This window comes from Calonectris borealis, chromosome 5, assembly GCF_964195595.1.
Source record: "Calonectris borealis chromosome 5, bCalBor7.hap1.2, whole genome shotgun sequence".
NCBI lineage: Eukaryota > Metazoa > Chordata > Aves > Procellariiformes > Procellariidae > Calonectris > Calonectris borealis.
The window spans coordinates 41151368-41177754 of NC_134316.1; the positions used below are offsets into that span (position 1 = coordinate 41151368).

Sequence of the window (26387 nt, forward strand, 5' to 3'; positions counted from 1 at the left end):
ATACCGTGTGTGTGGAAGGGAATTGGATTACATCTCAGTAATTTTTTACCTTTTGTTTCTCTGCCTGCCCACTCTTCACTACCTGAAATGTCCAAGTGCCCAAATGGTATTCATTACCTTCTCAGTTGTATAATACATACATAACTGCCCTACAGGTGCAGCTGCACAGAGAACCTGGTTTTTACAGTGTCACTCCCTGTGTAACCCTGCATTTACCTTCTTTTCTCAAGCGGAATTAATCCTGTTGCATCTTGCAGTTATTCTTTTTTTCTTTCTCGGGGTATTGCTATTCTTCCCGCTAAACCCCCATGTCCTGCTGTACGTGAATCCCATCAGCTGCAGCAGGCCCTTTTTTCCTGAAAATACGTTATTTCATGTACTTCTAAGACAATGTATTTTGTCTGGTTCCATTGCGCTTGTAACTTCTTGTCTGTATTATCCTGCTTATTTCTCTTAATGTCGGTATCCATTCAGACTTTCTAAACACAAAATTAATTAAGGCGTAGCTAATGATGGCCCAGACTTTGACCTCATCATTGGACACAGTTGGGTAGGGGGAAAAATGTCCATGTATGGAATTTTATTGCAGTAAAAAGTGTGTTGTGGGGGTTTCCTTGCTGCTTCCTTTATTTCTTTTAAGTATCTGGCTTGGAGCCAAGGATTTGGGATTAAGTGGCTCTATTGATCTGGTGTGGAGTGACAGTGCTCATAGTCCCTGAAGTAATGATTTGCCTCTGCTGCCTTGCTGAGAGGGAGATGTTATCCTCTTTCAGATGGTTATTCAAAAGTGCTGAGATTCTGTGAATAGACAAACAGTAACAGTTTAAGGGAGATTATAAAGCTGGATGTGCTATATGGCTTCAGGAAGCTAATACTCCTAGATATTAGAGGCTTGACATTTCTGATGTATTATTCTCTGCCACTTTTCATACCAGGAATACAGCCCAGCAAGACAGTCTCTTTTGCAAGAGAACACACAGGAGCTCTGCTTCATTTTCACTGCTTTTTTCCTGTGTTGCCATGTCCGTTTGATATCTCTGTGGGGTTTTTTATTTACAGGGCCCCCGGATGAAACGGCAGATTGATGTCTGGGGGAGCTGGGGTGAATGGGGCAAGTGCAGTCGGAGCTGTGGCGGTGGAGTCAGCTTTCGGCAACGGCGCTGCTATTCCCAAAGGTGAAGGCTAACCTCCTTCTTCTTTATTTAAATACGTTTTTCTGTTACCGAGCTCCTGCACATATATTCCAATATACATCCAGAACAAAAACAACCTAGTGTTTGATTTCAGGGGAATAAGTCACCTGAGTCCACTTTGAGATGATCCTCAGCTTCACTGCTGTTTTGAATAGCGCTCTTTTCAACACGTCTTTGCTTTGGCTCCTTTGCTAGAGCACAATAGTTTCCCTGAGAGTGAGATCTGAGGCTGTGCGAGGAGGTGATTGGTATGGCAGCAGCTGTTCAATCAGGTCTCGTGTGGCAGGTCTGGGGAGAGGGAGAACAGTCCAGAGCAGTAGGTTTCTCTCCCGAGAGCCAGTGACTGTGCCAAGATTTTCTCAGGCTTATGATTCCCAGGAAGGTAAATTGCCCCAGAAGAAACAGAAGAGTGGAGTTGGCTCAAGCAGTGGTAATGCTGTGCCATCTCATTTGCAGCTGGGTTAGATGCGGTGAGGATGATGACTGGGACTGCACCTGTTGGGAATGATGGACCTGAGAGATCCTGTTGTGGATAAAAACAAAGAAAAGAAAAAAAAAGAAGAAAAAAAAAAAGCCAGACTCTCAATAATATCCTGAAAAAAACAGCCTCTTTGTGTTTAGAGAAATGAGAGGGCTTTTTTTAATAGAAGAATCCAGAGTTATGGAGCACTGCCTCTTCCCACTGAGAATTAAAGAAAGGTCTCTTTTGAAGGCTGCCCGTTATGGTATAGACCTGTGTGTTATGGTAGACACCTGCCAGAATCCCTGGGAGCCTGTCTCTCTGTTTTAGGAATGCTGAGATGTTAGACATTGGTTGGCTTTTCAAATCAATTTCCTCCGTAACCGTTACTCTCCGTAATTCTCAGCTGGAGTCATTTGACTGGAATGAGGCTGTTGCACACTTTCCATAGGCATGTTTAGCTCTTCTTACTAATGGGCCTAGTGTGCACGTAAACAGCATGATAGATGGTGTGCATACCTATTCTAAATTGGCCACTACCCTCCTGCTGCTCATAATGTGTTTCTGGTTCTGGTATGGACACCTCGACTGTTTGCTGGTGGACAAAGGACTAAAAGCTCCGCTTCCATTATTTAGTTGAAACATGACCCTGAAGATCTATACTGCAGTCATTCATGGTGTATGTCTCATTCATGCCAGAACACAAACCATAGCAGAAAATGACACTAGAAGATGCCAGCTTGCTTTAGTGGAAAAGAAGTACCTTTTAGTTATTTTGCTGTTTCAGGAAACTGTGTGAGGGCGATATGCTCGATGTGAAGGTGATTTGTAATGTCTGCTATGAGGTGATTTTTTGTGTGTGTATTCTTCAGAGCGCTTTATGTTGGTTTTCTGTATTTCAGGACAGAAGCTGCTTCCAGTTGTGTTGGACCAACTCGAAGCTATCGGTCATGCAACATTCAGGTACAGTGCTCTGCTTGTGCTCTGTTTTTTGTTTTTGCTTGCCTGTTGCTCCTTTTCCCAAGACAAACATCATTCTTGTTCAGAAGTAGTATGTCATTATTAGTTTCTTTGTCTCTGGCATTGCTGGTGAATGTGGTTCGTTAACAGTACCCCTTCAAAAGCATATTGAATTTATGCCCCGGATTTTATATGGGGGCAATAAGAAATAAAAACCGGTTTTTTGTTGTACACTTAATTTTCCTCCTTTTTATAATGGCCCAATACAAACATTTTCTCCTCCAAACAGAGCTGCCCGGAAGGTTCCCAGGATTTCCGGGCAGAGCAATGTGCAGAGTTTGATGGGACAGAATTCCAAGGAAAGAAATACAAGTGGCTTCCATATTATGGAGGTAATGATAAACGTGTAGGGTTACACTCCATCCCTAACTATCAACAGTATGTTTTGAAGTGACTGTAATGTTTTTGACTGTAGTATCCTCGTAGGGTACTTCCTTAGCTGGAGTGGGGGGGCAGGGGGTGACATGGAAAAAGTCTTTTTGCCAGCAGCAAAGCATTGCTCTCACGAAGACACTGGATGCACGGGCCAAGAGGCAGCTCCCATTGCAGCAATACATAGTTGTCTCTTATAACAGCCATTCTTTCAGAAACATTGCTCAAGAAAGCTGGAACTGGTTGCAGCTAGGTCCTAAAGTATTAGAGAAGCAGAAGCTCTGCTGTATTTTTCAATATTGGCAGAAGAATGTTAGCAGGGCACGGGAGAAACAAATGCATATAATTAATGGGTGCTTCAGAAAATATGACATCTCTTTCAATTGGCCCATGCTTTCCTGAGGAACCAGCTCAGAAGGCAGGTGTAGGAATCAGAGGTCCTTGCTCTGAGCTTTGATATGTTGTCATTCACAGTGGCTTAACAAATTACGAGGGATTTCAAGATGGATTTAAAATTTTGTTTGTTGGCTGTTAAGGTAACAGCTCCCTTGTGTTCTGTACCAGCACTTGTTCTCATTCTAGAAAGCCTTGTACTCCAAGGGAGCATAAGAACAGTCCTACTGAGGAATAACCAAACATTCACCTGGCCCAACATCCCCCCTCTACCACTGGCCAGCCAAGGTGCCCGAGGAAATGAGGCTTTTTGCATACAGTGAGGCTTTACCAGGGTATTTTTCCAGCCCTTAGCAGTTTGTGACCCAGAAATTTCTTCAATATCTGCCATTTAATGTCAGTCCACCCCTCTGTTTCTGCTCCTGTGATCTAAAACCCGGCTCCTGATGCATTATCAAGCTATTAGCCATACTATATAATGTTTCTTTTTTCTCTCCTACCAGCGCCTAATAAGTGTGAGTTAAACTGTATTCCCAAGGGAGAAAACTTCTACTACAGGCACAAGGAAGCAGTGGTAGATGGGACTACCTGTGAACCTGGCAAGCGGGACATCTGTGTAGAGGGAGCTTGTCAGGTTAGTCATCTTGTTGCGTCCTTCATTTACCATTGTGACTGTTAGTCTTTCTTTGCTTCCCTTTGTTCTACTTGGCCTGTCATAATAGCACCAGAAAAGGAGAGTCATTGAGTTTCCAAGGTGCTGAGGAGCATGTGGACCGCATTTATCTATCTGTCTCTGAGTGTGGAATAGAAGACACCAACTCTGTCCTTTCTCTGACAACTCCTTCCCTGCCCTATCCTGACTTCCCAGACTCCCTAGATTCAGGCTTTCTCGTTAGATCAGTCCAGCATTTGGCCATTTTTTCTTTCTTTCCTCTGTCATTACGGTTTATTCATGTCAATGCTCCTGTGCTCTGACAGGCCGTTGGCTGTGATAACATGCTGGAATCTGCCAAGAAGGAGGACAAGTGCCTGCAGTGTGGAGGAGATGGCAGCACCTGCTATGGTGTGAAGGGCACTTTCGATGTGCCCAGCCTCCCCAAAGGTACAAATGATCTAGGTAGTTTGGGCAGGTGAGAAGGGGAGGGTTAAACCTAAACTCAAGCTCCTGCAAGGGCTGGTGGAGACACCTGCTCCCGGAGACACTGGGATTGTTGTAGGCAGGCTTGGATGTCCACTTGAAATGTCTGTATGGCATGTGGCTCTTTAGCTGCTTTAGCATTAGAGTATGTATTGTATTGATGGCCTTATCCTGCGAATTTCTTCCTTAGTCTCAGTACTGACGGATGTACTTGCCATGCTGCTGGTGTCTTTCCCTGCTCGGTCTCCAGCAGGTGCTGTATATGTACCATTTAAATACAGTTATATACCTCCTTCATAAGACTGTCCCCCTTGGGACAAGGCTAGAAATGGGACTGCATCTTCTGCATTTGGCCAATTTTGAGTCATTTCAAGATAACAACTGCACTTGTGATCAAATCTCTCTATGTTGAGCTCCAATATGATACTTTCTGAAATTCTAAAGATTTTAAAATTTAAAAAATGGACATTACACTGACCCCCGTGCTCACTTTTCTGAGGTGTAGTTGGAACTTTTTACACATGGACTGACCTGTGGATAATTTTGGGTGAAGCTATTTAGAATGCGGGTAAAGTGACAGCTGAAATGCTTCAAGCCGCCATCAAAAAGCTCATCCTGTTGTTCAGGCACCAATAAAACCAGGAGCATCTTTGGCACAGAAAAGTGACTGTGTGGCATCCACAGACGGATATTGAATAATCCCCTTTTTTTCAGGGTACAATCAAATCTTCATCATCCCTGTGGGAGCCACAAGCATCCAAATTAAGGAGGTTATGCCCAGCAGGAACTTTCTGGGTAAGACTGATGTCAGAACCTGTGTTTCAGTCCATTTGGATTCCAGCCATTACGTTAAAATTTGGTTTTCAGGTATACCGGGCTTTGGGATGTTTACCTTGAGGGCTTGATATGGCAGAGGGAAAAACTCTCTGAAAATCAGGATCTGAACATTGAGTATCCTTGAAGTGTTAGTGATGCTCAACTCTGGCCTTCAGGTTTACCTCATTTTCTCTCCTGTAGTGATCTTCCTGTTCAGTGGGGAATAAAAAGACCCGAACCGTATTCAGACTTCCTGCCTGGAACTTACATGGAGTCTTGTTGATGTAGCAAAATTTGGCTATGAGTTCTGCTGTTTGCTTGGTGGATGTAAACCCTAACTCTTCTTGTCACCCAAAAGTTTGGGATGGGCTTCTTTTCCCCATAGATACCTTTTGGGTATTTGTCTGTACAACCTCAAACTCTGGTCATGCTGCAGAGGGCAAAAAGGAGGGGGAAATGTCCTCACCTAGCTTTCTGGGCAGGGCTGAGGAAATCCCAGTGGAGAAAGCAAATACTCTTCTGCTTTCTGACTCTTTCATTACCCAGTGCTTTGGAGAAATCAGTCTGGTGGTTTTCCTTTGTAGAAAAGAGGATGCAGCACCAAAGTCTTTGTCTTCTGAATAGAATGTCTGATGAACAGGATAGGGGTGTAGAGGCAGTGGGGTGTGAATCCCACATCTTAACAGCAAGCGGGGCATAGGCTGACGTAGGCTGTGCCTCCGTGACTGACAGTGGGAAATGCAGAGACAGGGCTGGAATATAGTGGAGGCATTTGGTTGTGCAGCAAAAAAGTGCTTGGTCTGCAGCAAAGCCGGCAAGAACCACTGTCCGAACGCGGAGCAGCTTCTGGCAAGAGAGTGTTACAGGGGGAACAGCACCGTTGGAGGATGATGGTCTCATTTTTTTGCCACACCTGCGACGCAGTGTTGAGTGGAGATAGGAGCACTCCTGCTGAGTTCTTATGGTCTCTTTCGTTGTGTGAATTTATGCTGTGTTGGTAGATGCTGCCATATTAGATTGTTGCCATACTTAAAGGGTTACTGATGTAAAGGGCCTGGGGTTCAAATGGCGGAGCTGAGAGCTCTGGGGATTGCCAATACCCTGAAAGTCTAGAGCAGGCCCTGTCTTGTGGTATCTGGAGCCAGGTGTCAGGTTATAGGTGTGTTAATTTACTGCCTTTTCTCCTCTGGCGCGTGGGTTTGTCCAGCTGTCAAGAACGTGCGAGGGGAGTACTATCTGAACGGGCACTGGACAATTGACTTCAGCCGAGCACTGCATGTAGCGAGCACGGTTGTACACTATGACCGTGGCTCGGAGGGTGATCTGGCCCCAGAGCTCCTCCATGCCCGGGGCCCCACCACAGAGCCCCTCGTCATTGAGGTAAGCGGCTGTGCCTGCCCCTGCTGATGCTCTTGCTCCCTCGCTTTGTGTAGCAGCCCTCGCCTTCTGCAGAGGGAATGCATGTGGATGGGGAAGATCGGAGAAGTGACGGGGTCCCCAGGGGGTTTTGCTTCTGTTGCCCAGAAAGGAGCCGGGCAAGGTTTGATGTTGGCTTCCTGCCTATTCCCTTGGGCTCTGACTTTAAGGGAGAGTCGAATCAGCACCAAGTGGGGTTGGGGCAAGGACAGACTCTAGGGCACCGCTTGTTACAGCGTGCTGCAGGCCAGGCGAGGGTACTTTTACAGGAGCAGCTGGATCTTCTGTCTCTGAGAGGGATGAATGCACCCTTCTCTGAAAAATAATGCTCTCCAAAGTAGCATGGAAGGTGAGGAGAAAATGCAGCATAAAGAATAAGTGCTCCTTGAGCGGGAGGGAAGCAGGTCAGCTCGAACTCTCGGACATGGTGGGGAAATGCTGCACAGGGGAAAAGTGCTGCTGCTGTTATTTCCGTGACTCTATCCCATGCTTTCACAGCTCATCAGCCAGGAGCCAAACCCCGGGGTACAGTATGAGTACTACCTGCCCGTGCAAGGACAGCCCTCGGGATACAGCTGGAGCTATGGTTCCTGGAGTGAGTGCAGCTCCGAGTGTGGAGGAGGTAAGGGGACAGGACCTGGTCTCTGGGCTGGTGTGGGGTTTATATCCACACCCTGAAGACAGTGTGACTGTGTGCTGCCCTCTGCAGCTGCTTCACAGCAGTCTCCTGCTGGGAGACAGCACAGGTATCTACAGGGGGCAGCTAAGGTTTTGTCAAGGGAGGGTCACACATGGAGTCACAACAGGACTGTGTCCCATGCCTTGTCCTGTCTTGCTTTCCATGTGCTAGTCCTCAGACTTGTTACTAGGATTGTGGAGGCTCTTCATAGGTAGCGTTTGTTTTATGTTCTGCTTCAGTTCTTTATGTCCTTCTCAGGCCTTTTCAACCACTTGGGAGGTCCTCTCCAAGCTGACCTGGTCTACATAAATGTGGTGCATCATTCCACTCTACCATAGCCTGAAAGATTCCCTCTCTGCAGGGGGACTGTCAGATCTCCTGCGGTGTCACATCATGTTCAGTTTACAAATTCTTCCATGAGCAAAGTTATGGTTTTTAAGCTTTAAAAAAAACAAAACAAAACACCAAACAAACACCAAACCCTATCAAACAAAAAAACCCCTCCAGCTGAAAGTATGTAGAGTTTCTATCAGCCTCTTTTGGACTTCTGTGCTGATAGCCATTTCAATAGCTTTTGCTATATTGTGGTTGTTGGAGCTGATATTGTCTTTGCTGAGCACTCTTATCCTGTAGGAAGCATGAAGAGTTGCAAGTTTTTTCTCCAGTGTCCAGTCTTCACAAGACTGACCTTCTGGGTCTAACAGCAGGCCCCCAGCTCTGCTGCTGTATACTGCACACACCATGCAGGGTTCCTTGATGAGCAATATATGGATAAGGCACTTCCCTTGTGAGTCACAGTCCACTCAATAACAAGGAAAATGCCCCTCAGCTACACGCAACTATTCTGTCTCTCTTGCCCTTCCCTTGAGTGGACTCGTACTGTGGGGAGGCATCATTTGTGCATATAGTGACAGACCAAGAACTGCACCTGAATTTTCCAGCTTGGCTGGGGCAGGTGTGGATTCTGCATGACTCTTAGAAACTTGTCTTGCCAACACCAGTGCATTTCAAACCTAGTCCTGGGTGGCTTGCATTGACCAGGATACTCTCTTGCTTCTCCTTTAGGTTTCCAATCCCGCTTGGTGTTTTGTACCATAGACAATGAAATTTATCCAGACTATATGTGCAGGAATAAACCACAACCAGACAATAACCGGACATGTGGCCGTCAGACCTGTCCCCAGACAAAACGGTAAGATTTCCTTTCCTCTTCTGGACTCTGACTTCTTCCTTAGGTGCTTTTGGAGCCAGGAGAAAGAATGACTCTCTCACTACTCCTTCCCACCAGCATGGTGCTCTCCAAGGAAATGTTTCACTTCTTAGAGAAAGCCAAAGACAAAGGATGGTGATAACACTGTGATGAACATTTCTGTGTGTACAAGACTTGATATGTCCTATGTTCATTTTATAGACTAATTAAATTTGCTTTCCAGCATGTAATTGTGGAAGATAGTCTTCCAGCCCATGTAGGAGATAGGAAATAGATTCTTTTTTTTTTGTGCTCTTCAACTGGAGCTAGCAAAAACAGAGGAGTGGGTCAGAGCTGGTGTCATTTTATGTCATTTCTGCACTCCCAGTGTCCTTGCTCTTAGAACAGGCTGAATCCTGGAATCTTTTTGTTCTCCAGCATTTTCAGACGCCTTTACCCAACCATTTCCACCTTTTTCTTTGCTGATATAGCCTTGCAGTTGGCTTCACTTGGCTCTTATGTGGGCATCCAGAGCTGTAACCAGAGCATTAACTGTGTATCTCGCTGTGTATCTGATGGGTGCAGTGGAGGCCTGTGTGAGTGCTGATGTGGGTGAGAGGACACTTGGAAACCTGGGAGCATTTCTGAATACACGGTAGCCTGTAGTTACTTGCTTTAAGTTCTTTAAATCCTTTGTTCTGTGTATAAAGGACTTCTTACGTCTATCTGCCGCAAGCCTGGAGTCACAGTGGAGCACGGAGCTCTCAGATGAAGAGGTAACGAGGAGAAGGAGGTTACAGAAAGCACAGGAAGGCAGCTGCTCTCTTCTGCTCTCCACCACCTAGTTGCCCACTGAAGTGTGTGGGGGCTTTCCTCTTTGGCACTGGTGGTAGCAGTGGGGTGTGCTTTGCTTTTGATTCTTGCCAATGAAAATGATGGTGGAGGGAGCTGGCTGGCAGCTTTGCTTAGGTGGTTGTGCATGCTCCCATGGCTCTTACGGGACTGAGGAGGGGACAGGTTTTTTCATAGCTTTTGGCTGCGTATCCTGATAATTGTTTTTCTCTGGAATCAGGGTAGAGAGAGAAAGGGATGTTCCAGAAGATTTTTGTTTGGTTTATCAAGATAAATAAAAGAACAGAAAGGAAAAGAGAGCATGATGGATTGGGAGACTGAAACATTGGCCAGGATCCCAGAGTGCCGTAGCAAAAGCCTCAGTTCCTTAAAAGCTCTTCTTTCTTTGGCAGGGGCCCTACAGCAGGCAGAAAAGTGCCTTTATACTGTGATGAGTACAAGGATGTGACAGATACAATACTTACAATGTACACTGAAGTATGAGAAGTAAAAAAAATCAAAACCAAAACAGTTGTCCTTCAGCAAACTGCTAATAGCTTAGGACTTGCAATTCTTTGCCCTCTGATGAGGGTCCCAGCCTGATGGTTGACCTTGTCTTACAAAAGAACTGAAATAAATGTCAGACAAGATGTCTTGACTCACAACTGAAGGAAGCTGTAGGTGAGCTTGCTTTACAATAGACAGAATTGTTTTGGGTTTTTTTTTATCCCCACTGGAAAAATCTTGATCAATTACTTTTTTTTTGAGTCCTGCAACCACATCGCTCTAAGTGGCTTCTACTTGCTGTAGTTGTTCCCTTTCCAAAGGGAACATCTTATTTTATAGCAAAGGCCATTCAGTTTTGGGCTCATATTTGCACCTTTAACAGTAAAGAAGGGTATCTTAAGGAGATAAACATGTCTTCTCTTGGCTGAGTCTGCTGGTAGGGTGTGAATATGAATTGGCTGGCTGAAACTCAGTTTAGGAGTGGTGAGGGCAGAGCAGGGAAGCAGCTGGAAGGCTAAGGGAAAAAATGCTGGAGTCGGGAATGAAACATCACATTATCCCTGAAGCCAGGCCACGTAAGCTGTGCTCCTCGCTACCTGGGCAGCTCTGAGACACAGGAGTGGACAAGGGCAGGGATTTTAGCATCCAAACAGTCAGATTGTTTTGTGGACGTTCCCCCTTCCGTTAGCAAGGATATATAATTTCCGTGGTTTAACCCCAGCCGGCAACTAAGCACCACACAGCCGCTCACTCACTCCCCCCGCAGTGGGATGGGGAGAAAATTGGAAGAGTAAAAGTGAGAACACTTATGGGTTGAGATAAGAACAGTTTAATAATTGAAAAAAAATATTATAATAATAATGATGATATGTAATGAAAAGGAAAATAACAAAAAGAGAGAGAAGTAAAACCCAAGAAAGACAAGTGATGCAAATGAAAAACAATTGCTCACCGCCAACTGACCGATGCCCAGACAGTCCCTGAGCAGCGGCCCCCCGGCCAGCTTTCCCCTAGTTTATATACTGGGCATGACGTCATATGGTATGGAATATCCCGTTGGCCAGTTTGGGTCAGCGGTCCTGGCTGTGCCCCCTCCCAGCTTCTTGTGTATCTCCAGCCTTCTCAGTCGGCAGAGCATGAGAAGCTGAAACGGCCTTGACTTAGTGTAAACACTACTTAGCAACAACTAAAACATCAGTGTGTTATCAACATTCTTCTCACACTAAATCCAAAACACAGCACTGTACCAGCTACTAGGAAGGAAATTAACTCTATTCCAGACAAAACCAGGACACAGCTTCAGCAACACAGGACAAAATCTATTTAAAGTTTTTGGGGCTTTTTTGTGTGTGCTGCTGTTAAGAGAATTTGGCCAATGGGAGGAATAAACCAACTTTCTACTGGCTGCCAGCAAAAAGTTCACAAGCACTTCTGAGAGTGTCTGGCATGGTTTGCAGGCAGAGTGGGATCTTGGCTTGGTTTTCCTGTTTCTGATAATGGCTGGAGTGTAATGGGTGGCTAGGCTGGTGTGGGTTGCTTTTCTTTTAGCTGATCTGGATTGTTTTCCTTTTTTTTTTTTTTTTTTTCCCTTTGGTGGTTCCATTCACACATGACATTTTTATAGGCATCAAGAGACCAAAAGCCATGGAGAAAAATCTTCCCCCTCTGGGAGAGCTCTGCAATTCCAGAGGAACAAGTGTTTTGTAGTTGGGGATTTGTCTCTGGAGTGGGACTCATGCTCTGCATTGCCAATTAAGCTGGGCAGCGCTTGGTCAAATGGGAACTCACCTCTGGCTCTATTCTGCAAAGGGATATTTTCCCTGTCTGATTACAACAGGGACGCGGCACTGACCTCCCCTGTGCCTCTGGGCAGTTTAGCTGGACTTACGTTTGTTTGTTTGCTTGATTCTGTGACCTGCAGGTGGAAAACGGGGGAGTGGGGATCCTGCTCAGCTACCTGTGGTGGGGGCACCCAGACTCGCTCCGTTTACTGCGTGGCATTCGACGGTCAGAGCTCCCAAGGGGTGGTGGATAACGCTGAGTGCATGGCCTTCGCACAGCAGCCTCGCAGCAGTCAGCCCTGCAACATGCGGCAGTGTGCGACCTGGAGCACAGGGCCCTGGTCAGAGGTGAGTTTGTGTGTGGGAGGCAACTGCCTCTTGGCACGTAGTGAAGGAGGATCTGCCAAAGCTTGGGGATAAAGAGCCAGGCTCCTTTTCTGGGACTGTAAAAGGTGTGTGTCCCTGGGTAGGTGGCGTGCGGAGGTATAGGACTTGTCCCTGCAGTCCTCCAAACAAGTTCTGCAGCTAGCTAGCAGCTATGCACTCCTATAAACACATCCCTGTTCCTCAAAACTGTGCGTGCCCCTGCACCCCTGCTCCTCTCATTGCATGTTCACTCTTCTCTGGTCTCCCAGTCCTTTCCCCGCTCCTGTATTTTTATCAGATCCACCAGACCTGGCACTGGCTGAGTTTCCAAGTCAGGCCTGGTGAAGGCGGAGGGCGGGCATGAGAGCTGCTGTCCGTCAGCCGATGGTGTGCAGTAACACTCCCTCCTCTGTAAAACAGGAGCTTGTGGCTCCTGCCTGTGCTGTTTATTTCCATGCATATTGCTGCCTCAGCATTACTAGCCCTGGGCAGCAGTACTAAAATCACACGGTCGGTAAGCAAGATACTCTTGAAACACTGGTGACCTGCTGTTTGCTGTGTGTCAGTGCAGGGCTTCTCCAAACACAGCTGTGTGGTGCATTTTTGCTGCCTGTGTGCATTTATATCTCCAGGAGAGGAAACCATTCAAACTGTATGTGCTCAGTGCTGCCAGCCAGGCATTTAGAAGGCATCTTATGTTCCAAGGGCTTAGAAAGTAAAGGTAGTGTCTACTCAGTCCCTAAAGCACAACTGAATTTTCCTCTTTTAAAAGAAATACATGCATGCTTGCAACATTTCACTTACGATCTTGTGGTGGTGGTACTTTGTCTGAGTGGTGCAGCAGCATAAGATGCTTTGATAACCTAGACGGTAAAGTCCCCCTTTTTTCCCCCCTCTTGTGAGATGTGAGGTATGAATACGGAGATGACTTCAGGGTTGCGGAGCAAGAGCACTGTTTGGGGAAGGCACCAAGTGTCGTGTTCTTACAAACTGATTCCTAAGTGATTCATTCTGGGGATCTCAAAAGCCACTGTGTTTCGTGTACTCTCAGAGATGAAAGGTCACTCTGGTAAATGAGTGGCTGAAGCTCAGCTGGGAAGCTCATCTAAAGTAATTCAGACTGTCCCCAAGTTAATGCTCTCTGTAAGAGACCTTGGTAATTCATGGAGAAGTAGGCGGGATTCCAGGAAACACCACTGTGAATTTAAGAGGGCGTTGAAAATTACTAGTTACTAGTACAGAAGTTGTGTCACAGCTCCACACCATAAAAATGGAGCACGAGGCCTTCAGGCAGAAGGCATGAGCAGTACAAGAACCTAATCTTTTTATCTTCCCTTGAATTCTTTACCTTGAGCTGATTTTAATCAGGAATAAATAACATGAGTTCCAGGTATTTCCTGCCATTTATTGTTCTCAATGTATTCTGCAGTATTGATATTTTTCCAAAATCATTCTCCATGTCTTCTTCGGTAGAGATCAAGAGAAATTATATGACTAGGCCAAAATCATCCAGTGAGCTCCAGATCTGCCAGACCCTATCCACCATGCCTTGCTGTCTCTTCTACAGCATAAACAACTACTCTGCTACCTCCCATCCCAGAAGATGATTTTAACGATGGTTGGTTGTTTTTGGCAATCTCAAAATGGTGCTCTGCCCTAATGTTAGGGAGCACAGCCTGGAAATGCAAGTGGAAACCAGGTGCTTCCTTGTAATTGTTGGGCCCCTTTTTGCAGTGCTCAGCCAGCTGTGGGGAAGGGGTCCAGACCCGCACCGTCACCTGCAGAACGCAGCAGGGCTCTCAGACTCAGGACTTCGCTTGCCTCGTGGAGCCAAAGCCATCAGCTACCCAGCCCTGCCTCAAGGAGAACTGCATCCAGGAAATTGCCTGGCACGTTGGAGACTGGGGCCTGGTGAGCATCGGACTTTCATGGTTCGGAAATAACTGATTATATTGCTGTGCTCCTCGCAAACAAGCTTTGATCCGTGCAGTCTGCACGTTGGCTGGGGCTGGGAGCGTGTACTGCTTCATTACCAGTCCCTTGGCTCACGGTTGCGTTGTAACTGGCACTAGTAATGCTCCAGTTAATCTGCTGCCTGCTTTGTATGCAGCTGCTACAAAAATAAATCCTTCTGAGGGGGGGATTATAGTTTCAGTGACAGTGGCAAAATGGAGCCAATAAGCTGAAACAATCCACCCTTGCTGCTTATTCCCAATTCTTCGCCCCATTGCTGTGAATAGCAGAACAGCTCTCTGGCTGAGTACGGCTTAGAGGTCCGGCTTCAGGACTGGTCATAGCGTTTGGTGATATGGTTTAAAGTACATTTTTGTAATTGTTCAGATAAACTGTGCTTCAGCTGGGTTAGTCTTGTCTTTGTGGAGTGAGCCAGACTGTGTTCAATCTGGGAAAAGTGCCGGGGGGGAGGAGATAGGGGTAGATCCAATGCATCAGGTGACTTCCAAACACACTTTTTCCCTTCTGTGCTAGCCAGACCAGCTTGTTCTGAGTTAAAACATATTACATCTGGTTCTTCATGAGATGTGGGCCAAGTTTTAATAACAGCTAAAGAAGTTGCGTACCTTAATCTGATCTTTCCTGGCCCCTGGCTTTCTGATATCAGAAGGGCTCCTACCTGCATCTGAGTAAGAGAGAGAAATACTCTCCCAATGTTTGTAGAGCTTGCCAGGATCAGGTGGTTACACAGATACCTCATCCTCTCCCCTCCCCTGAGCTGCTGCTCATTGCTCCCTCTTCATCCACAGCTTCCAGTGAGAGGAACTCTGGTTAGCTGCTTACAAGAAAGCCACCAGTTCGCTTTCCCATCGTAAACCGTTGTTCTTGAATGCATAGTTCAAAATTGACCCTCTCACAGCTGGTGGATCGCCATGGTATTGAGATGCCTTCAGGCCAGGCTGAAACAATTCACTCCAGCTCCTTGCCACAACGCTGTGGGTAACAGCAGCTCATCTGGATGTTACAGGCTGAGCATGGCTCAAAACCTAATGCTTCAGGGCTGGGTGCAACATTTGGTAAAATGGTTGAAAGTGGTTTTCTAATTGTTCAGATGGATCCAGCTGAAGTATTGTTTGCTTTGTCTTGGTGGAGGAAGCTGTGCTCAGCCTGCAGCTACTCGTGCAGCTGTTCCACACTTCTGGTCTGTGGGGTTTCTGCACTCGGCCTCTGCTGCCTGCTCACTTGCCTTGTCTCTGTGCCCAAGTGTTCGAAGAGCTGCAATTCAGGCATCCGGACACGCCAAGTCATCTGCGCTGACGGCGACTCCAAATTCTACAGTCCTGAGACATGCAAAGCCATCCAGCCACAGAAACCAGCCACCCTGGGTAGCTGCAACATGCAGCCCTGCTACCTGCCACAGCGTGAGTGGTATTGCTGCACGCCTAGCTTTTCCTAAGATGCTGTTGTTTAGGAGTAGAAATTCCCAGCTCTGCACCAGCTTATGTTCTCAGCTTCTTGCCTGCCTGTCTCCATCCCGTGCGTTTATGTTTTGTGCACATAACCGTGGCATCTTCAGATTCCCAGTATCTGTGCTGTTTGAAATGTATGTCACAGGCTTGAGAACAACATTGATGTGTGTCCATTTTGAATTCAGTATTCTGTGATGGCTCTGTCCCAGTGTGTGCTGCAGACTGACCCCAGGCCTCCCAGTCAAGAAGGATGGCAACCTGGGCAGGCTCAGCAGCTAAAAACTGTAGCCAACTCTCATCCCTCTGTGGACCAGCTATAAAGGAAGCACAACCGCTCGGAAGATTTTGCTTGCTGTCTGTGTTTAGTCTTCATGCCAGAGCTGAAATGCTGACTTTTGTCAGCCTGCCCATCGCAGGTCGCTGTGCTAACAATCCAATTGAATCCAATTGCTGCTCAGCAGCTGTTCCAGGAGAAGAGAAACATTTTCATCAATTTTAATCTCCTGTTGGCTCCTGGATGCATTTGCAATTATTAGAACATAGGGCTGGACTAACTGCACTTATTTTGCGTACGTCTCTCTTTGCAGAGGTCCCCAGTATGCAGGACACTATGGGATACGATGTCACTCGCCAGTCCTTGCTGACACGTTACAACCCAAACAGCCCCGCCAAAGGTTTGGAAGAATTTTGTTAGTTTGGGTTTTTGGTGATGGTGGACTTGAAATAGGGTGTAATAAGGGAAAGGTTCCTCCTTTCCTTCATTTCTTCTGTTCATTTCATGGGCTTCTAGAAATCTGTGGAGCCAGGGACAAAGTGTAGATTCTTTTACATGATAATGAGCAGTATCAGAACGTGCCCATGCAGAAGAGACTACACAGTATATAGATCCCAGGCTCTGGTAGTGTGACTTAAGTGGTGGCTGAGAGAAACGCTGCCCAAAGAGATCATAGGAAGGGATCCTGTGAGGGGACCACAGTAATGCGGCAGGTGGTTTCTCATGGAAAGGAAGAATGGTCAGGACAGTGAGCAAAAGAACCTCAGGATGACCAAATCCAGAAGAGTAGGCCAGAAGACACATATTCAGGTGAGATCCTGGTATGGAAAAGCCTGCCACGTAACCCTGAGCAGGTGAAAGAGAGCAGAGATGAGGACAACTGACCAGATTTTGATGCTCACCTGCATGCTTTAAGGAGTTCTCTCCTCAGATTCTGATGATGAAAGGATACTCCCTGGGAGCTCCACGATCCGTAGTACCTCTGGGAATCACCACATCCCATCCACCAAGGAGCGTGGCATCAACTTGTTGCCTGTTCGCTGGGAATCCCAGTCACGCTCATCGAGTTCCCATCAGGTCGGCTTCTCCCAGCACCCCGCTGCAGGGACCGGCTCTCAGGACTGTCATCGGAGCCCACACGGCTGCTGTCCAGATGGGCACACTCCAGCTTCAGGCCCTTTGGGGAGAGGTTGCCCCTTCAGCACTTGTCACCGAAACAGGTAGCTGGAAGTAGATAGGCCTGCGTAGGGAGGCATTGCCTTTCCTGGGGGCTTACGGAAATGTACGGCCTGCGCCTGTTGAGCTGGGCAGGTCAGATATTGCTGCAGCCCTTCTGCCTCTAGGTATGGATGCTGTCCTGATGGGCTATCGGCTGCCCAGGGCCCAAACAACATGGGATGCCCACAATATTACCGTGATGTTCAAGTGAGCAGAAATCAGCCTACTGCAGCTGCTCCAATAGTAAGTAAGAAAACCCTTTGTGTTTTAGCCCGTCCATCAGATGCAAAGATTCAGATTTGACCCCCGTGACTCAGACTGTGGGTTTCTCTTGTGCTTCGTCTCTGCCAGTAGTGCTGGAGAACCAATACTGCAGGCATGGCATCAAGCCCTTTGGCCCACTTCGCTCCTGTTCAGTCTGGGGCATCCGCCTGTGATCCCCCATAAGCAGGGGACAGAGTGGGTGGTTGGGAGATGTGTGAGAAGTAGAAGACCATCCTGTGTAGAACTGATTGAATAATCCCAAGTAATCAAACTTCTGTTGGTCAGAAACCTGCCATCCAATTTCTAGGAGAAAAAATGAGAAAAGCATGGCCGCTATTAATTGCCTCTGTTTGTCAACTCTGCAGATTAATTGAGGGCAAAATAATCAGGGAGGTAATTCCCCTCATAGCTTGGGGTGCTTGGTAGGGACAGCTGAAAAAACTGGCCTGCTGCTGGGCTGGTTAGGTCTGTCTTGCAGAGTAGTGCAGCCCTGGCTCCGTGGCTGACAGCCAAGCTTCCCACCCCTTCCCAGCATGAAAGTCTCTAGGAGGCAAACAAACAAATAGTGGTTCTCTAACAGCTGGCCTTCTGCAGCCAACAGCTTGGACACGGTGCCTTGCATGTGCTACTGTCCTCATGTATGCATGATAACTTTTGGCCTTCCATTCCTGTCTCTAAGGCAAGCCAAGCCTTGTCCCAGCAGCACCCCTCGGGCGAGTGCCGCAGTTCCGTGTACGGCTGCTGTTTTGACAATGTCGCTTCAGCTTCAGGTCCTGAAGGGGAAGGATGTCTCAATAGGCCCAACTACCGTAAGTGATGCTTTGGCTTCTTGGTTTAGAAACATAGGAAGAGTCCTACAGAATCCAGTAGCATATGGAAGCTTCCTGTGTTGAGGCTCTGCTCTCTGTAAAATTATCTCTTTGAAAAGAAATTCTGCCTGGTGGCTGGGGCAGGGGAAGCTTGGAGGGAATGTAGAAAAGCAGCCAGATGGTTCAGTTCTGTCAGCTACCACAGAAATTCTTGTTGTCCTCTGCTGATAGTTGGACAGAAGTGCGTTTATGTGATCTCTGTCAGTCTGTAGGACTTCTGGGGAGCTGTTTGCTCCTGAGAAGACGCCCTGATGCAGCCTGGAGTGCTCCAAACTAGTTACTTGGGTTTAGGAGAAGTAGGGCCTCTCTGAGGAATCAGGGCCCTGCTCAGCCTTCAGACAGCCCACGGAGAGCTACCACGAAGGCGGAGGTGTTGCTCAGGGCTGCATGGATGCTCTCAGCCCACCGAGTTCAATACAGTGCCTGCTGTACTATGAGGGCACTAGAGCCGTTGGGTGAAAGCATCTCTGCTGCTTTAGTTCCCAGCTGTGTCCTCTGCAGGCACATTGCTGCTGCATTGCCTTGCCCTTTTGCCGCAGCAGAGAGATTGCTCGGTGGCCAGCCCTGTGGGGCTGCCTTGGGGAAAAGGAGAGCTCTCTGGATCCTCTCCGCTCAACCACAGCTTGGCAAAGGACCCCTCAGTTGGAGCCCTGCATCCAGTGTTTGTCAGCATGTGGCTGTGATACCTGTGACTCGGAACACGAGGCTCAGTTTGTAGACACATTGGGCGGTGCTCCTCTGTATCAGTGTGTGGAGGGGTATTCTGTAATGCACGAGGCTTCACAACTGGGTCTAATCCACTTGCTTTGTGGGCTGGCAATGTGCAAACGGCAGCCACATGCCCCTTGCGGGAGAGGAAGCCCCAGAGCCAACCTCGCAGCTGCACAATTCCCTGAGAAAGGCCGTCAAGCATCCATCTAGTATCTAGATTCAGAAATGTTTGTGATGTTGATTCTCCTTCCACCAGTGGCAAAACGGGGGCAGAAAGAAACATGTGAGCAGCTGCCCAATTTCAAAGCACCTGGGTGCAAAACTCAGGTGTCCTACTTTCCCACCTGCCCACAGATCGTCTAAGTAGGTGGCTTGAAGCACCTGGACCTTTGTGCTTCATGACCCTCACATCTCCCTCTGCTCTGCTCTTTTTGGTAGCGTATCCTGTCATATGCCTGCTGCCCAGTGCCCACGGCCCCTGCACGAACTGGACCACTCGCTGGTACTTTGTGACTGTTGTTGGCAAGTGCAACCGGTTTTGGTACGGCGGCTGTCATGGCAATAAAAACAGCTTTGCCTCAGAGGAGGAGTGCATGAAAGCGTGCCACGACTCTGTGGGGGTCAGTCCTCTGGAGCACCAGCCCTCTTCTGGCACAGGAGCCCTGCAACGCCAGCACACCGGCTCCCGCTCTCGTACAGGGGATGCTCAGGGTCAGCAGCCACCCCCGAGAGAGTCTGCAAGTCACAGCCAAGAAGGAAGAGCCTATGGGGCTTCACACCCCGCACAAGACAGCCACAGACAGGACAGCTGGAGAAGCGAGGTGCTGCCAGAGTCTTTGCCAAGGACTGGTGTGCTGGAGAGCCAGCGCTGGGGCACCCAGCAAAGCAGATTGGACAGCCTGGGCCAGCCGCACTTGTGGGAAACAGCAGTGCCCGGGCCCTCAGAGAGGCAGAGCAGCAGTGGCCAGCAGGTGCTGCCCCGTGAAGGCAAGCAGTGGCATAAGGCTTTCGGAGCAGATGTTTCCATGACGGAGGGGTTTGGGCACCAGGTGTCTGCGGACTCATTCCCAGCGCGGGCTCTGCACAGGTGATGATTTTTAGTTTTTTTTCCTGTTCTGCCAGCTCATTGTGAAGCATTGGTGCAGCTTCCTCTGGAGTGAAAGTGCTGCCCCAGCTGGGACCAGCCAACTGGGAATACCGTGCAATGGATTGGCTATACATGTGGCCCTTTGGTAAATCAAGTTATTCAGGCCCTGAAGTTATCTGCTGTCTCTTTCCTTGCGCTCTCCCTGCTTTCTGACAGCGCTGGAAGTATGGTGTGTGAAAAGACTGCAGGATCCTGGGGTCTTTGTCTGGGAGGCATTCTTACACTGTAAATGAGAATCCGTAGGTGTTTTTCTTGTTCTGACCAACAAATTTAGCTGACTCTGACTTCAGAGCCTTTATCTCAGTTATGGAGCAGCAGTGCGTTGTTCTAGGGAAGACTTTTAAGATGCAGAGTTTGGGTCAGGATCCATACAGTGTCACCCTGAAAATCAGGAGAGCGAGACCTAAATGTGTCTGCACTTGATCTGTGTCTGTCTGCTGAGCTGAACCTAGTTCCTTCAGAAGAGAGGGGTTGTAGGACTCTCTCTCTTTCTGGAGATATTGTAGCATTCAGTCTGTCCAGAGCAGCCTTTGCCATGTAGGAGAGCGCTCCCCACATGTTGCCTGCTGCATCTGCTCAGAGCTGAATGGGCAGCCGGTCCTGCTTTGTCCTGTGGTGGTGACTCATCCAGAGTCACATTAGAGGACCCAGAAAAGAGGGGGGCAGCAGAGGTGCCAATGGAATCGCTTTTTCTTTTAGAGCCATCCTGGAGGAAGCCAAGCCCTCTCTTGTGACAGCAGTCGTGGGACAAAACATCCAGCTGGTCTGCAAGACAGACATGTCCGCCTTCTCCAGAGTGGAGTGGATGAAGGACGGCCGACCGGTCTCCTCTGACAGGTGAGGTCAGCTCCCTTCATTGTAGAGCAGATGGGCTCCTTGCTGGGCAGAGTGCCGAATATGCTTGCCTGCTTTCTTTGTAATCTTACTGTTAACATTCTTATTAAAAAAAAAAAAAAAAAAAAGGATTAATAAATAAACAAGCTGTCATGGTTTAACCCTAGCCAGCCTAAACACCACACAGCCACTCACTCACTCCCTGCCCTCGCTCAGGTGGGATGAGGGAGAGAATCAGGAGGGTAAAAGTTAGAAAACTTATGGGTTGAGATGAAGACAGTTTAATAATTGAAATAAAATAAAGTAAAATAGTAGTAGTAGTAGTAATAATAATAGAATATACAAAGCAAGTGATGCATGATGCAATTGCTCATCACCTGCCGACTGATGCCCAGCCAGTCCCCAAGCAGCGATCGCTGCTTCCTGGACCACGCCTCCTAGTTTATATACCAAGCATGATGTCATACGGTATGGAATACCCCGTTGGCCAGTTGGGTCAGCTGTCCTGGCTATGCTCCCTCCCAGCTTCTTGTGCACCTGGCAGAGCATGGGAAGCTGAAAAGTCCTTGACTTAGTATAAGCACTACTTAACAACAACTAAAACATCAGTGTGTTATCAACATTCTTCTCATACTAAATCCAAAACACAGCACTGTACCAGCTACTAGGAAGAAAGTTAACTCTCTCCCAGCTGAAACCAGGAGACAAGCCCGTGTATTGACCTAAGAGCACGAACTGTCCACCTGGTCTGTGCACAGCAGAAGCAGAGACAGTCTGCAATAGCACTGAGGCATTGGCTAGTGTTACGGGGCAGAACTGGTGCTGTCCCATAACAAGGCGCTGGTGGAAGTTGACATGTGGGTAATGATACAGAAAAATGTTGTCTTTGTTGGATTCATCTTGGGGCAGCACTAAGTCAGTAGTTCAGGGTGAAGCTTGTAGCCAAATAACTCCGAGTTCCTCTGGCTGGAAGTTTCTGGCACTCCCATCTAAGATATAATTTTTTTAAAAACTACTTTTAAAGCCTGTTTTTCCTGGGAAGTCTGTTTCCAGCAACAGTTTGGAGCCAGTCAGTCACTTTGCGTTATGAAAATCAGAGTTAAGAAAAGCCCAGCTCTGCTTTTCTGTTTGCAGATGACTGCTGGGGCTCAAGCTCCTGCCTGGAAGGGCAGTTCGCCTCCTCATGGGAGAGGGTTGCTGAAAGCAGTTCCCTGTTTTCCCATCTCAGTTTCTTCTCTGTTCCTGACCTCCTTTCTGCCGCAGTTATTTCCCCTGCCTGTGACCCCTCTGTGGTCAACAGAGTTTTGTTTTTTTCTAAGCCGGGGAGGGCACCACAGGGTGATGGTTTATGTAGCATCAGCACGAAGGGCTGCTCTGCCTTGGCCAGTTGCTGTCCGTGGCCAGGCAGAGGCAGTTAGTCCTTGCTCCTGTTGCAGGCACACCTACCAGTCCGACAGCTCCTTAGTGATCAGCCACGTCAAGCCGGAGGACGCCGGGACTTACACATGCCTCATTTCTGACGGGAGGACAGAGAGCCGGCAGATTCAGTTACAGATCATAGGTGACTTATCTCCCATTTGAGACCAAAGAGGTAGCTCAGGGCTCCTCGTTAACGATTATGGGCAACAGGAGCAGTAAAGCCAGCTGCAGGAGCAAACTTCCTCTGCTGCCACACTGTGCTAGCAGCGTTGCCTTCACTCCATGGCAGCAGTGTCCCCAGAACTAGTCAAAGCGGCCTCCTCTGCTGTAGGGGTGCCAAGAGGGAGTGTGGGGGCAGCAGGGCTTCTTGTGGCGTTGCCTCATCATAAAGCCTTAGCCCTAAAGTGCTTCCTCCCCTACAGTGCCACCCCAGAACTGGAGTTGTGGCTTGCCTGTAACCTGCCCCATTTCCAGCACGGCGAGCACGTCTTCCTCCCTGAGAGCCATCGGCTGCCTCCTGATCCCAGAAAGGAGGCTCCAGAAGAGGGGTTTTCTGCAGTTTCTTGGGTCCTCCATCTCACACTTGTAATGTGACAAGTCTGCCATAACTGTCTGTGCTGGTGCATTTATGTTTTGTGTTTCGCCCAAACAGGTCCTGCTGGGTAACAAACGATTCCCTGTTCTGAAAAATGTGCCTTATTTAAGAAACAAAAGCAAAAAAAAAAAAAAAAAAAAAAGACAGACTAAGCTCAAAAGATGGACCAGCAAGGCATCCTGTAGCCTTCAATCTCTGGAGCGTACTTTGTCACAGCAATGGCCCATGGGGCAGAAGGCATTGTGGCCTAAGGGGTGCTGCAACATGTTCACTGACAGAGGAGAGAAAGGAGTCAAAATTGCTTGCCTGCAGGTCTGTGACTCTCATTAATAGACAGTGCAGGCTTACTGCACTAGTCAGCCAGAAAACAGATGGTTGAAGGGCTCTTTGGCTCCAGTTCAGCAAGCTCTCCCAAGCTCATAGAAACCCTATGCAAGAGGTCACGGTAAGAAGGGTCCTTTTATTCGCATATGGCATTTTATTTTGAATAGAGTACCAGAGCGCTGTTCTGGCGGAGGGTGAGAGAGGTCGGGTCCTTCACAAGGAAAATCAGCAGCATCGAGAGCTATCCAGAGGCAGGAAGGTTGTACAGGCAGCCGGTTCGCCTGTGCATCAGCAATTCACATACAGGTAAGTTCACATACAGCAACAGTTTGTCCACCATGCCCAGCTGATGAACCATATGGCATCTCTTCATGTAGAAAAGCTGAAGATTGGAAAGGCCCTGGGTCAGCTGTTCTGGGGCACGGTTGGGAAGCAAGCAGTACTGAACTGCTGACAACAGGAACGGGCGAAGATCCCAGTCGCAAGCTGTCTGCTGTCCTCCGCGAGGGTCTCTTGAAAGAAGCATATTCTGAGCAAAGACGCGCAGGGAGGCTGACAGCAAAGGAGCTAGGTTCAAACGAAAGTAGGAATATCAGGGGCAGCACCCTTAGCTGTTCAAGTTAGTGTAGGCAGAAAGAGAAACCTGTTCTGGAAAAAAGGAAAGCAAATAGGAACTGCTTAACTAGCACAAAATAGACATACCTATATTAAAAAAAGCTAAAGTTACTTTACCCCCCACCCATTTATTTTAAATATTTTGTCAACAAACCAGTTTGACTCAAAACTATCTCCTCATGTACTGGGTGGCATATTTTGTAGCTTCTTGCATGTTTCTTTGGTGCTTCCAGGCCCCACAGAAATAAAGGAGTACAAATTATTTTTGCCTTAAATGCAGCATGTTGGGGCTCCAGATCAAATGGGAACATGATCTGATCCCTCCCTTCTTTTGAGTTTACAACCTAAAACCCAGCCAATTTGCTGAACTCCCCAGCAACCTCCTTAGCTGCTTCTGCCTAAAAGCAGAAAGAAGTGATTCATTGAATTAAGAGCATTGAATTAAGGCTCTTTGGTTTTGTTTTTTGAGATCAAGGATTCAGGTCAGAGAATGGGGGTGGGGGAGGTGATGTTTTATTTGACTCTGGGAACATCATGGTTTAGTTCCCTTCTAAAATGGTGTTTAGCTGTAGTTATAAGAGAGCAAAGAGCATGAGGAGATGAGTGGTGTGAGAGCCTGACCTCAGCCTTTCTGCTGCACGAAGCGGATGGCCAGCTCCTGGGCCTTGTGTGCACTCAGGTGATTGCAGTGGGCTCTTCACACCCCAAAAAATACCTGCTCGTTTTTGTGTGCCAGACAAGCACCTTGGGGGAAACTTGCTTGCTGCCCTGTTCAGGACTTTGTACGATTTGCCGTGTGCTCATGTTGTTAACACTTCCTAGGCTGTTATCCAGGGGGATGCTCTAAGAAAGAGGGTTGCTGTCTCTAAAGGGTTAAGCTGGCTGGCAGGAGTGCAGCACCAAGCTGTGCTGAACTGGAGCAGGATTTGGTGGAGGCTGCTCTTTTCTGAATGTTTGAGTGAATGTTGGTAAAGGCAACTATCAGAGCTCTGATGGGAGTGCATAGACCGCCCTTTCCTGTTGGAGGCAAAAAATAAGGCTAGTGATTAAAAAAGCCTTGTGCTGAAGGTCACATGCTGAACAAGGAAGTTTCTGCATCTTTTTCTGTGCTTGTGGACTTTGCAGATTGAGAATGGATAAAAGCGAGCCCTCGGTAGTGGAGGCCAACGTCGGGGAGAGAGTCAGACTGCCCTGCACAGTGGAAGCATCACCGGCTCTCACCATTGAGTGGCAGAAAGATGGGCAGCCCCTCTCCTCTCCCAGGTGAGCTCCAGGCAGCTCCACCCTACCCACAGGCAGGTTCACGTGGAGGGGAGCCTCCTCCTTGCCTTGCCTTCCCCTCCCCGAGAGAATGGAGCTGCTGGCCGTGCAGCTAGGGCCCGTCCTGCTTTATGCTGGCCAGCTTCTTCCATTGGGGCCAGACTGTACTGCCTGACTGCCCTAGCCTCGCTCACAGATCAAAGTCTGAACATTGAACCCTCGAGTGGACAGCTGTGATACGGGGTCTGCAAGTGAGCCAAAGCTGAAACTTGTGTGAACAAGTACAAGGTTAGCAGAAAGAGGACACATGGCAAGCAAATTTGCCAAAACCAGCTAGTCTGTGAGCCAGGGCAGAGGTTCATGGCAAAGAGAGAGATCAGGGTGCCTGCAGTGAACTTCCACAGCTACTGGGGCTGCTCTCCTGCAGCTCCTCTCACCCTCTGCTCCCAGAAGCCTGCTCTAGCAGTGAGCTTTTCCAGAGTCTACAGCAGTAGTGCTGGGATTTGAGGACCAGGGGTTGCGTTACAGGTTGAACTGAGCTGCTGCTAAACCTCTGCTCAGTGTTACTGCGAAGTTGTGCACAAGGCTGTGGTGGCTGGAGTCCCATCCTGACCCAAGCACAGGCTGAGGCGCTTTCTGGTTTTGTTCCCCAGACACAGGCAGCAGTCAGATGGGGCCCTGGTGATCAGCCGGGTCAGCTCTGAAGACGTCGGCTTCTTTACCTGCATTGCCTCGAACGGACGTGACCAAGACCAGCGCCAGGTCCTCTTCCGACCTCTAGGTACTGGGTGGATGGAGACATGTGTGGCATGTCTGTACGCACACACGTGTGTGAGCACAAGTGGGACACAGGGAGGGCTGGGCAGTGTGGGTTTCTTGTCTGGCCGTGCCTCTTGGCTTCACACCTGATGTTTAACAGGCAGCTTGAGGGCAAGGGAAGAGCGAGTTGTTTTACCCAAGGTAATCTGCGTGTGTCTGGTAGATCGTGGTGCTCCGGGCAGCTGGGAAGAGGGACTAATAGCACGGTAAGAGTGATCTCAGGGTGTTGTTTCTGGGACGCTGGTGTGGAATGGGGTAGGAGCAAGAGGAACTAAGGAGATAGTTCTTCTGTGCCTGTGACGTGCTTGCGGCCAGATGGAGGAAAAAGCTCTTCGAGGCCTCTGCTACTTGCCCTTGCTTGGGCCAAGCCCTTAGGAAATCCACATTCCCCACAGCAACAGTGTCATAGCTCCAAACGTGCTGTTTCAAAGCCTTGGGGCTCGTAGCTCGTCATC

The 26387-nt window shown here is 48.3% G+C and overlaps 1 protein-coding gene across 2 annotated transcripts in view; it reads left to right on the top strand.

Moving 5' to 3' along the window:
- Positions 1–26387, top strand: part of PAPLN (papilin, proteoglycan like sulfated glycoprotein) — a 77936-nt gene that overhangs the window by 44863 nt on the left and 6686 nt on the right. The window contains exons 3-24 of one of the 2 annotated variants that reach the window (XM_075151996.1): positions 1060–1175; positions 2556–2616; positions 2903–3005; positions 3942–4072; positions 4417–4540; positions 5291–5371; positions 6600–6772; positions 7307–7430; positions 8553–8679; positions 11936–12143; positions 13896–14072; positions 15379–15535; positions 16171–16257; positions 16774–17077; positions 17201–17318; positions 18019–18148; positions 19358–20006; positions 20766–20903; positions 22337–22461; positions 23406–23544; positions 24979–25116; positions 25767–25894. In XM_075151996.1, coding sequence (XP_075008097.1) covers positions 1060–1175; positions 2556–2616; positions 2903–3005; positions 3942–4072; positions 4417–4540; positions 5291–5371; positions 6600–6772; positions 7307–7430; positions 8553–8679; positions 11936–12143; positions 13896–14072; positions 15379–15535; positions 16171–16257; positions 16774–17077; positions 17201–17318; positions 18019–18148; positions 19358–20006; positions 20766–20903; positions 22337–22461; positions 23406–23544; positions 24979–25116; positions 25767–25894 — 3538 coding nt within the window. The remainder of the gene's footprint in view (positions 1–1059; positions 1176–2555; positions 2617–2902; positions 3006–3941; positions 4073–4416; positions 4541–5290; positions 5372–6599; positions 6773–7306; positions 7431–8552; positions 8680–11935; positions 12144–13895; positions 14073–15378; positions 15536–16170; positions 16258–16773; positions 17078–17200; positions 17319–18018; positions 18149–19357; positions 20007–20765; positions 20904–22336; positions 22462–23405; positions 23545–24978; positions 25117–25766; positions 25895–26387) is intronic. The other variant, XM_075151997.1, reaches the window with a different exon arrangement.